The sequence below is a fragment of the Watersipora subatra genome, chromosome 2, assembly GCF_963576615.1.
Source record: "Watersipora subatra chromosome 2, tzWatSuba1.1, whole genome shotgun sequence".
Taxonomy (NCBI): Eukaryota; Metazoa; Bryozoa; class Gymnolaemata; order Cheilostomatida; family Watersiporidae; genus Watersipora; species Watersipora subatra.
Window position 1 is genome coordinate 1,156,335 of NC_088709.1, and position 12,244 is coordinate 1,168,578.

Sequence of the window (12,244 nt, forward strand, 5' to 3'; positions counted from 1 at the left end):
TTATAGTGTAGCCATAATTTTCACTGTTTATATTGTAGTCATAACTCTCACTGCTTATATTGCAGTCATAACTCTCACTGTTTATATTGTAGCCATAGCTCTTACTGTTTATAGTGTAGTCATAACTCTTACTGTTTATATTGTAGTCATAACTCTTACTGTTTATAGTGTAGTCATAACTCTCACTGTTAATAGTGTAGCCATAACTCTTACTATTTATAGTGTAGTCATAACTCTTACTGTTTATAGTGTAGTCATAACTCTCACTGTTTATATCGTAGTCATAACTCTTAGTGTTTATATTGTAGTCATACCTCTTACTGTTTATAGTGTAGTCATAACTCTCACTGTTTATATCATATTCATAACTCTTAGTGTTTATATTGTAGTCATAACTGGTACTGTTTATATTGCAGTCATAACTCTCACTGTTTATATTGCAGTCATAACTCTCACCATTTTTATTGTAGTCATAACTCTCACTGCTTATATTGCAGTCATAACTCTCACTGTTTATATTGTAGCCAAAACTCTTACTGTTTATAGTGTAGTCATAACTCTTACTGTTTATATTGTAGTCATAACTCTCACTGTTTATATTGCAGTCATAACTCTCACTGTTTTTATTGTAGTCATAACTCTCACTGCTTATATTGCAGTCATAACTCTCACTGTTTATATTGTAGCCAAAACTTATACTGTTTATAATGTAGTCATAACTCTTACTGTTTACATTGTAGTCATAACTCTTACTGTTTATATTGTAGTCATAACTCTTACTGTTTATATTGCAGTCATAACTCTCACTGTTTATATTGCAGTCATAACTCTCACCGTTTATATTGCAGTCATAACTCTCACTGCTTATATTGCAGTCATAACTCTTACTGTTTATATTGTAGTCATAACTGTTACTGTTTATATTGCAGTCATAACTCTCACCGTTTATATTGCAGTCATAACTCTTACTGTTTATATTGTAGTCATAACTGCTACTGTTTATAGTATAGTCATAACTCTCACTGTTTATATCATATTCGTAACTCTTAGTGTTTATATTGTAGTCATAACTGTTACTGTTTATATTGCAGTCATAACTCTCACCGTTTATATTGTAGTCATAACACTCACTGTTTATAGTGTAGTCATAACTCTTACTATTTATTTGGTAGGAGTCATCTTCTCCAATCATAACATAGATGTGACCCTATCGGTACATGTTGTAGCTGTGACTCTATGCAACAACAACATGGTTAGAGCTTCTGCCATTACAAAAGAATTAGCAGCACTCATATCTTACGCTGAAAATAGCACCGACAGAACGTCTGCAAGATATGAGCTTGCACTCACTCTTGCAAATGGTAAGTAAGCTTTGATTAGTCAGCTTTGTCCACAGTGGGAAACCTTCAACTTTGTGTCATTGTTTTATATGTGTATCTCTTTTTGCTTCTCGTTTCCATATCTTTTAGTCATAATTTTGTTTCCTTTCTACCTGTCTATCCATGTTTTATTTTCATAGTGTATATAATACAAACACTGTACCATCAATGAAACTCAAAGTTGATACGTACCTAGGCTAAGCATCCCCACATCATCTACATTTTTAGCACTATCTTTCTAGAATATTCTCTGATAGAGGACCTTGATATCAAATGGAGTCTTGGGCACCAGTTTGAAAATATGTTAATGCTTACCCAGTTTGCGTATGAAAATGCATCCAATGATTATGAGCACATATTTGATGCTGTCCATGGTAACTGCTATACTTTCAACTACCTTGGCTTAAAGAAACCTTACAAAGTTGTGAGATCAGGACCTGAAAACGGTGAGTTCTTTTCATAAGCGGTGCCGTCAGACACTACATCAGCATAGAGGCTGCCATAACTGTATAAAGGATAGACTCGCTATATAACTGTGTTATAAGAGGTTATCAGACAAGATGGAGATATTATGTCATGTCACTGTTGCAGTCATTAATTACGCATAATTCTAACATTGCTATCCAAACTTTCTAGTTGATACATGATTACAAAAAGAAAGACAAAATATGAAGTCAGAGGTATTTTAGCTCAGAACCACTCTTAAAACATTAAACTGTTACAAGCAGATCAAACATAAAAAATGATGTTCGATGTTTTCAGCTGTTATCTATGCAAAGTGCATAATTTTCTACCTCTTTGAACAGTCTGCACCAGTTGACTTAGAAATGAATTTTAATAAAAACATTTAGCTTGATCTACGCTAACATCTTATTTTGCTGGGCGCCAGAAAATCAGATATGTAATTTTATAGTATGTTTGAATGTATGAGAACCTGTAAACTTTTAACTTTGTCACCGACCTTAGCATTCTTTTCATGTATTATAACTGCCGCTGTATTACTGTCAGTTCAGTTGGAATAAGGTCTAACATTGAATTTGATGCAACTGCTATTGTTGTAGAATTGAATAAAGAACACTCTTTAACTAGTCTGAAACAAGTACATAAACATGTATATCAATTCACTTAACATTGCAGGCCTTTGGTTGTGGCTCAATATAGAGCAATATGAATATCTTCCCTTCCTTACCGAGTCAGCAGGCATTAAGGTCCTGGTACATGATCGTACGGAGGCACCTTTTCCTGCTTCCGGGGGAGTACTAGTCTCTCCCAACACAGATACAGCACTAAGAATTAAAAAGGTGAGATTTTTCTAAAATATACATTGACAGCAACATCATTATAGCATAGCTGTATATATTCTACTCTGTTATCATAACCTACCTCTATTAGTTATTATCTAATATTAAAACATAGCTCTATTGATTCTACTATATTATAACATAGTTCTATTAGTTCTGCTCTACTATTATAACATAACTCTATTAGCTCTACTCTACTATTATAACATAACTCTATTAGTTCCACTCCATTATTATAACATAACTCTATTAGCTCTACTCTATTATTATAACATAACTCTATTAGTTCTACTCTATTATTATAGCATAACTCTATTAGTTCTTCTCTATTATTATAGCATAACTCTATTAGTTTTGTTCTATTATTATAGCATAACTCTATTAGTTCCACTCTATTATTATAACATAACTCTATTAGTTCTACTCTATTATTATAACATAGCTCTATTAGTTCTACTCTATTTTTATAACATAACTCTATTATTTCTACTATATTATTATAACATAGCTCTATTAGTTTTACTCTATTATTATAACATTGCTCTATTAGTTCTACTCTATTATTATAACATAACTCTATTAGTTCTATTCAATTATTATAACATAACTCTATTAGTTCTGCTCTATTATTATAACATAACTCTATTATTTCTACTCTATTATTATAACATAGCTCTATTAGTTCTACTCTATTTTTATAACATAACTCTATTATTTCTACTCTATTATTATAACATAGCTCTATTAGTTTTACTCTATTATTATAACATTGCTCTATTAGTTCTACTCTATTATTATAACATAACTCTATTAGTTCTATTCAATTATTATAACATAACTCTATTAGTTCTACTCTATTTTTATAACATAACTCTATTATTTCTACTCTATTATTATAACATAACTCTATTAGTTTTACTGTATTATTATAACATTGCTCTATTAGTTCCACTCTATTATTATAACATAGCTCTATTAGTTCTACTCTATTTTTATAACATAACTCTATTATTTCTACTCTATTATTATAACATAACTCTATTAGTTTTACTCTATTATTATAACATAGCTCTATTAGTTCTACTCTATTATTATAACATTGCTCTATTAGTTCTACTCTATTATTATAACATAGCTCTATTAGTGTTTCTCTATTATTATAACATTGCTCTATTAGTTCTACTCTATTATTATAACATAACTCTATTAGTTCTACTCTATTATTATAACATAACTCTATTAGTTCTACTCTATTATTATAACATTGCTCTATTAGTTCTACTCTATTATTATAACATAACTCTATTAGTTCTACTCTATTATTATAACATAACTCTATTAGTTTTACTCTATTATTATAACATAACTCTATTATTTCTACTCTATTATTATAACATTGCTCTATTAGTTCTACTCTATTATTATAACATAACTCTATTAGTTCTACTCTATTATTATAACATTGCTCTATTAGTTCTACTCTATTATTATAACATAACTCTATTAGTTCTACTCTATTATTATAACATTGCTCTATTAGTTCTACTCTATTATTATAACATAACTCTATTAGTTCTACTCTATTATTATAACATAGCTCTATTAGTTTTACTCTATTATTATAACATAACTCTATTAGTTCTACTCTACTATTATAACATTGCTCTATTAGTTCCACTCTATTATTATAACATAACTCTATTAGTTCTACTCCAGTATCTTCATTTTTACTCCAACATCGACATATTATGACACACATTGATGCACTTGTACTGTACTTTTGCTAGACAGAGTTCAGTAGACTTGGTGGGAGATATGGAGACTGTTTGAAAAAAGAGACAACTGCACCAGTTACTATTTATGAGTATCTCTATGGTTACCCATACAGCAAGCTAGCCTGTCAACAGTCTTGCCTTCAAAGAGAGGTAAGTAGGAGCAGTCTATACTGAGATCCAACATTTGTCTAAGTGAAACGAATAACTCTACTAGTTTCTGTAACTAATCTATGGTAGTCTGGTTTTTCAGGTAATCCAAAACTGCACTTGTTTCATGTCTTTCATACCATATGATGACTCCTTCTATGAGCAGGTTACTCCCTGTCAGCTCGAGGGCATTCAATCAGGTATCTGTGTTCCCTCTCGGCATTATATTGCTATATTGAGTCAGCAGTAGATGTCAGCAGCATGTTGGATGACATCTCCTGCTGACAGCAGGAGATGTCATCCAAGCAATGGTGTAGTACTTCACTTCATAGAGCTATGCTAAGATCATTCAACAAACATAATTTCTGCACTACCCCATCTGCAGTTTTAGCTTTAAAATAGTATTTCCTGACTTCTCAAATACAGCTACCTTAACCTGTACTGTCATACTTTTCAGTGTGGCATTAAGCAATATTGTATTTAGACTAACTAGCAAACAGGTCAGAGTTATATATACACTTTTTAAGTTTAAAATTTCAAGGGCATAATCACCAATATATTATTATGGTGATAGGACCTTCTCAAATTAACTGATAGGCTATTTAAATACTGTTCAAATCTAGTCAAAGTACAACTGCAACTAAGGAAATAAAAGAATTATGTTTGACAGAATGCATCAGTTTATTTCAGTCATCTCAAAGATGGCATGTGTATTCTTGTGTTCAAATACCTCTTCATTAAGCAAGTGCAGACAACTGTAATTAGAAGGCAACTCCAAAGATAACAAAGCAGACAACCCTTATACTCAGTTCATACCTAACCTGGTAATTATATTGAATTGTTTCACCACAACTATTGTTTTAATATGTGTTTTTAAAATTTAGTAATTAACAAAAGTTTATTAGGGTGTTTTCGATGCTTATGTCAAAATCAATGGAATAATTTATCATAGCTAGAACCAATCATCTGGTAGTATATTATAGCCAGAACCAATCATCTGGTAGTATATTATAGCCAGAACCTATCTTGTGGTGGTATATCATGGCCAGAACCAATTATCTGGCAGTATACCGTAGCCAGAACCAATCATCTGGAACTAACATGTACGGATGGTGTCTTATAAGCCCTTGTGAACATAGAGTATGTTAGTCCACTGCCCACTTGGGTGCATCAGCCCCTACTTTTTCAGCCACTTGATGTAGGTTTACGGAGCAAAAAGCAGAATGTATTGTTCTTACTTTGACCATTGTAAGCATTAATGGCTTGTTCATTTTATTCATCTACATGTATCTCTACTGAATGTTGCAGATTGCATGAATGAGGTCTACTATAACTACACTATTGGTGCTAGTGTCTGTACTGAGTGCAAGGACCCTTGTCAGTAAGTAATACATTAAACTGTCAAAAGTTGAGGAAGTCTCAGTACTCAGGCTAACCGATTGAGCAAGATAGAAGGATGCCAGTTGTTGTTAATATAATGTTTGTTTACCTTCTTGTCAGTTTGTCTGTCTGCAATTACATAAGTTGAACTGTCACGAGACTAACTTTCTCTAGTCTGACTGTGATATAAATAAGAGTACCTGCTTCAACCAGTCACGACCTGTAGCCATCCTACTTCCATCATCTCTCTTTACAGGCAAAATATTTATGACGTGGATTTGTCCTCTACCATCTGGCCAGCTCCAACCTTTATGGTGAGCACAACCCACACATTTGCGTGTTAAATTATTATTCTAATTTAATCATTTTATTCCGATTGATTTGTTTTCTCAAAATTTTTATTAAAGTAATTAGTAAAACGTTTATAAAAAATATATGTATGTTATAATATTATATAACTATATATTTATTTATGTACATGTTATATATAACTATCAGATATATTTATACTTTTATTGGGCAGTCCATAATAATTGTTATAGAAAAAATACTTTACATATGGTGTTGTCAGAATAAATAATTTTTTGTTTTCGTGCTCAGAAGTTAAGCTACAGTCATGATGGTCTAAAAAGCTTTTATAATCATGGAGTAATATTATTGTAAATGACAGAACACTTTAAGAAGTAACAAGACGTTTTCAAGATACACATACAATGTAAAAAGAAGGAATAGGCAGGTAGCGAGAGAAGCTTGTATAAATGAGTGAAGTACTGATAGGTGACGTAGGCATATGTGCTATAGTTATTCCCTGTAGCCTTGAGCAGAGAGTTCACGACCTTTGCAAAGCTTGTTATAGTATTTCACACATCACTTTTGATTTCTGCATATTTGAGTGCAGGATAGCTTACAGTCTGACCTAGCTGGCTTCTGGCCCTACCTTAATGCGACCTTGGAGAAACCCGACCCAGTGAATCCAAGAGAGTCTTTTATTAAAACAAACATGCTGCAGCTGCAGATCTACTATGAGAAGCTGTCGGTGACGCAGATAACGGAGTCTCCCAAAGTTACAATGTTTGAGTTTGTTGCTAACTTAGGTAAGGGCTGCTCCTAGCATTCATCTCTGAATACACATCATTTGCCGATCTGTCAATTTACACTTGTTACAGAGCACTTTATTTGAAATTTCAACTGATTGTAAACAGAGTTTGACAGCCCTGAGATGGTTGGTTAGTATAATACTATATGCTGATATACCCACAGGGGGAGTTCTTGGACTATGGATAGGCTGGTCTATGATGACAATATTTGAGTTCATGGAGTACGGAACAGACTTGCTCGCATTCCTCATGCTTAAGTGTCGACCTAAAACAGGAGATCGTCAACCAGATGTCAGATTTCATGGTCATGAGATGCCCTCTGTCTGATTGCATTAGTCTTGGAGAAAACAAACTGTTTCTACTAATAAGACTATATATTAGTTACAGTAAATACAACTGCATTAATATATTCTTTAGCTCAAATTCTGCTCTATTCTATTCTTTACCCATTTACCAACTCTGTTGTTTAAACTGATTAGGAATTTACACTAAAGATTTTTTCGTCATCGACCATAGTTCTTACAGTTTCATGACCTCGTATTTTTGGTAATTGTGGCCATAAAATTGATGTGAAAGCTCTTTCTTTTACAACATAGTTGCATTAAAGTGGACTTTAGAGTTATTCACTCTTGCCTAGAAATACTAATTTTAAAAAAGTAACTGTAGTGAATGACAAAGTAGTTCACTCAGTTGTACATCATTGGCTGATAGCTGTACTAACAAAGTTATAGAAATATTCATTTAGTTAACAACTATGAGGAAAAGTATGGAGTACCTATCTGGTAGTATGTGAAGTTTCTATTATAACAGCTTGAAGTAGTCACGTGTACCCTAATAATACGTGAGGGTTTGGGGAGCCCATATTTAGCTTTACAGTGAGTAATAAATAAATTCATAATAAACTCAGGGTAGGATAATTCCCATTAGGTCAGGTAGTTGCTGTGATGCTATGTGTTGAGAAGTCAGCAGGCGCCTCATTAGATAGAAGAAAGATATAGTGCATGTAATATTTGATAACAGTTATACCTCACAGACTGCTTCTAAGGTAATGAACTTTCTATTTTTTATGATGTGAAAGAGACGGCTAGAGGTCAATTATTAGTACATGTTAACAGATATAGTACACTAAATGTATTTTGAGTGTTCATTAAGATAACATCTTATAACATCTTAGGATACCATTTTATAACATCTCAGAATACCATCTTATAACATCTTAGGATACCATCTTATAACATCTTAGGATACCATCTTATAACATCTTAGGATACCATCTTATAACATCTTAGGATAACATCTTATAACATCTTAGGATACTATCTTATAACATCTTAGGACACCATCTTATGAACTCTTAGGACACCATCTTATGACATCTTAAGACACCATTCTATAACATCTTTGGAAACCATCTTTTAATGTCTTATGATATCATCTTATAGCATCTTAAGATACTATCCTATAACACCTTACAAGATGGTTTTATTTGAAAAGAATTATAAATCAAATGGAATCAAAATATACCTTTTTAAATTCATTAAATTTCATAATTGTAAATAAAGTTATGGTGTTACCATAGCGTGCTTTTAATGTTAAGAACTCAATTGACGTCAGCCAGTTCAAAGTGATGAGTGACTGATGAATGATGAAAAGTTCTGGAGTGTTGAGTACTACGTAGAGGAAGGCTCGAAAACATAAGAGACGACTCATACTAGTAGTACGAGTACAATGATTAAAGTTGAGGGTATTGTATTCAAGGGTTTAGATTAGGAGACAGCTTCTGGTAAAGCACCGAGTTCCACACATAAGAGAAGAGAGCTAACTAGCAGAGGGCTGCTCTGAGGCCAACTTTCCTAAAGTAGTAACCAAACATTGGTACAATAGCTTGGATTTGTCCTGCTACTCCTACAAGCAAGTTGGTACTTTAAAAAAACTAACAAATAAAGAACTAGACTACTTTTATTATATTATACTTTAGAATATTATAGTATACTTTATTGCCTTATAAGATATCATATTATGTTGTAAACCACCTCAAGGCTTGTGTGTTTAATTTCAAGCTCCTCATACTACCATCCTAAACCTCCCATAAATCTCCAAAACCTTTCAAAAGATTCTCGCCAAGTGAGGGAGACAACTCCTGGTTGTACTTGTAACCACAAGCATTTACCAAACTATAGGCAAGCGCTGCGCAGTACCAGCAGGTTGTCTATAAATAAAGTACAAGTTGATATCTGAACTTTTATGCCTGCCATCATCTGTCAGAGTGTTTAAATGTCGGTACGCCAGGTCACAAGGTCACAAGGTTTAGCAAGAAACAATTGATTTATTAGTGAACACGCAATCCATGTCTAAGTGCCAATATTATATTTTTTTTTCCAAATGTGGTAGGATATCGACATCTTTTAATAATATCTTTCAATTCCATTCATTAATGCAGTAGTTATATAGATCGTACATACAGCTATATAGGCCAAATAGCACCTGCATAGGCCACTATGTTAGAGAGGTTATGTATGGCTGGAACTGGTCAGTAGACTGGTCAGTAGACTGGTCCGGAGACTGGTCAGTAGACTGGTCAGTAGACTGGTCAGTAGACTGGTCAAGGATGGGTCCAGGTTGAAATTGCAAGAGTTTTCTTTATTTAAATATTAGGATGAACTGCTAACTCGATTGGTAAACGCAGCCACACAACTGTCAGTTGTTCCAATGACCATATTTACTAAGCATATTATTATTATTAGTCAAGTAATAATAATAGAATTAACTAACTTATCCATTAACAATATTTATTCTGTTCAGCATAATCCCAATAATTGACTATTGTTACATAATAGTCAATAAGGTGATTTACATTTGAGAGTTGTTACCAGTTTAGTGCTCAATGGACGATGAAACTCTATGAATAGATGCCTTGAGCTCTCGTGTGGCCTGGCAACAGCTCTCCGAGATGGCTTATCCCCTCGTGTTGCCTTGCAACAGTTAATTTTGAAGCCATATTTCCCTTGAATTTTATCAGCTTGAAGCGTACAAACCATGCTAAAGGTTTGTTATAAATTGTTCTGTACACACAGTTTATATCAATGGTTTCCACTTGATAGAAACTAATAGACTTTCACCATAGTCTGAGTAGCTGCCAACAAGATCTGCTGCCAAATGACTACATTCAACCAGTTATGCTTGAGAAAATTTCTAGTAAAACTCTTTTCATGTTCTCCGCTCCACAAACATAGATTGATGAGCATGGAGCAGACAACTGAGTCTCTCCATGAAAGCATAAACTCTAGTTCTTAATTTATAATGTGGTGTGTTGATTTCCATGTAAATTGTATTTAATTAAGAGTAAATTGAAGTTTGTTATCAAAATGTCAAGTTAGTTCAAATATTTATTGTAAACATGAAAATAAGAAATAAAATACTTCAGATGTTTTTGAATACAATTTTAAAAGTTAGCCTGAGTAACTACAAGTGTCGGGTAAATAATGAATATAGCAATGAGCAATTCAGGGTAAAGCTACTACTCGTATTTTATTCCACGGAACTAACTCTCCGCTTGCCTGTGAAGGGTTTTGAAGGCCTGAGATAACTCCCTTGAGAAACCTGACTGGTGGTATTTTCCAGGGTGGTATAGTTAAACACTAACCATGCTGGCACGTGACCAGTATATCTTTCAATATAAGAATAGGAGCAAGCGTATCTGTTTTCTAATAAAAAGTAATTATTGGAAAGCTAAAATATAGAAAACGCAGACAAGTAACCCTAAAAATAAGAATATCCTATTGGGGAATTATATAGGACCTATAACTAGTAACTTTACACAGCTGAGAAAATGACTACCAATGCTGCAGGCAGCGCAACATTCAATCTTTTTTCAACTTGTGATACTTGCCAAAGTTGACATTAAACTGCAGGATCACTCATAAGTACATCTAACAGAATCCCACAGACAAACGGAAACGCATACATGCTAATGTATGTAGGAGTTATGTCATGTCTAATCTGCGGTGTTTATACTTCATTCTGATTGGTTCATTTTGTGTTTGAAACAAAATTTAAAATTTAGTATGTCAGACAGATGCAGTTGAAGCTAGTAGTAACCAAGGATTTATGGAGTTTATATACACAGGAATGGCCCTCAGCTCCATTCAAGGGTTTTTATATAGACTCAGTTCCTACAAAGGATAAGTGTGTCAGATAGTGCATAAAACATAATCTGATTACTCATGAATGGCTAGTACCTTTGATGTTGGAGCCATTAACTGAAGCTATTAAAGGAAACAATCACAGCTGGCCAATGAGATCCTTGTACCAATTTACCTTGTCACGCAATGCACTGGGTAGTATATAAACGAATGCAAGTTCATTTGAAACATCGGTTTGTAGAGTATAACCTTCAAGGAGAAGCGATGGAAAATCAAAGCCCTACTAATGTGACAACTCCAGGAAAACACCAAAAGACGCAGTCTTGCTCTAGAAAACTCTACACGCCAAGCGCCATTTCAAGGAGATCTATAACGAGAGCAGCGGACAAGGTAAAGACACTGAGAAGGGAGCTGTGCCGACTGGAAGAGCGTATAGAAATATACAGGAGAAGGGGACAGAAGTTGGCAGAATATAGAGTCAACATGAGAAAGGCAACAGTAGAGGCAGTCAAATGCATGTATGAGGAGTACATCCAGAGGAAGCTCACCTATATCTCTGGTCGGATAGCTGAGAGGCCACTGACTCAAGCATGCCTTGAGGAGATAGTAACTCCACCAAGAAATAGAATGAGCGAAGATTGTGATGGTCAGGTTTTAGTGGGTCTGAAAGAAAGCCCACTGGCTACTCCTTTGGAGTGAGCAACAACATCACCAATCAGGCCAGAAAAGCAAAATAATACCATCAACTACAGGTCTTTATCAAGGCCACCAAATACATTGAGAGAGTTTTGTTCAATTGTTAGACTGTATTGATCTTATAGTCTTTATTAAGGTCTTTAGAAGTTGCATACTCTTTTTCCTTATAGATATTCAACACAAAATTTCAAAATGTAAAAGAAAGTGAAAGTTAGCTAGCTACATAACCAAAGCATAAAAACAATAGGTAGGAGACAATCATCATACATATCAGTAGAGAGTGTAAGATGGAGGTGCCTTATGCTAATGGTGGTCAATACAGAGTAT

General features: G+C 33.7%; 1 protein-coding gene across 1 annotated transcript; it reads left to right on the forward strand.

Moving 5' to 3' along the window:
* The first annotated feature begins 1,234 nt into the window (after positions 1 to 1,234).
* On the forward strand, positions 1,235 to 7,603 carry LOC137388676 (amiloride-sensitive sodium channel subunit alpha-like). Its single transcript, XM_068075137.1, has 9 exons — positions 1,235 to 1,361; positions 1,622 to 1,825; positions 2,517 to 2,680; positions 4,468 to 4,605; positions 4,706 to 4,802; positions 5,911 to 5,983; positions 6,239 to 6,296; positions 6,881 to 7,076; positions 7,243 to 7,603. The coding sequence occupies exons 1-9, from the start codon at positions 1,250 to 1,252 to the stop codon at positions 7,404 to 7,406; spliced, it is 1,206 nt and encodes a 401-aa protein (XP_067931238.1). The 5' UTR covers positions 1,235 to 1,249; the 3' UTR covers positions 7,407 to 7,603.
* The last annotated feature ends 4,641 nt before the right edge of the window (positions 7,604 to 12,244 follow it).

What these genes read in the sequence shown, in the direction of transcription:
- LOC137388676 (XM_068075137.1), top strand. Translation starts at nt 1,250, where the DNA reads ATGGTTAGAGCTTCTGCCATTACAAAAGAATTAGCAGCACTCATATCT. An exon ending in GAGTGCAAGGACCCTTGTCA is followed by an intron (nt 5,984 to 6,238) that starts GTAAGTAATACA and finishes CTCTCTTTACAG; the next exon opens with GCAAAATATTTATGACGTGG. An exon ending in TGAGTTTGTTGCTAACTTAG is followed by an intron (nt 7,077 to 7,242) that starts GTAAGGGCTGCT and finishes ATATACCCACAG; the next exon opens with GGGGAGTTCTTGGACTATGG.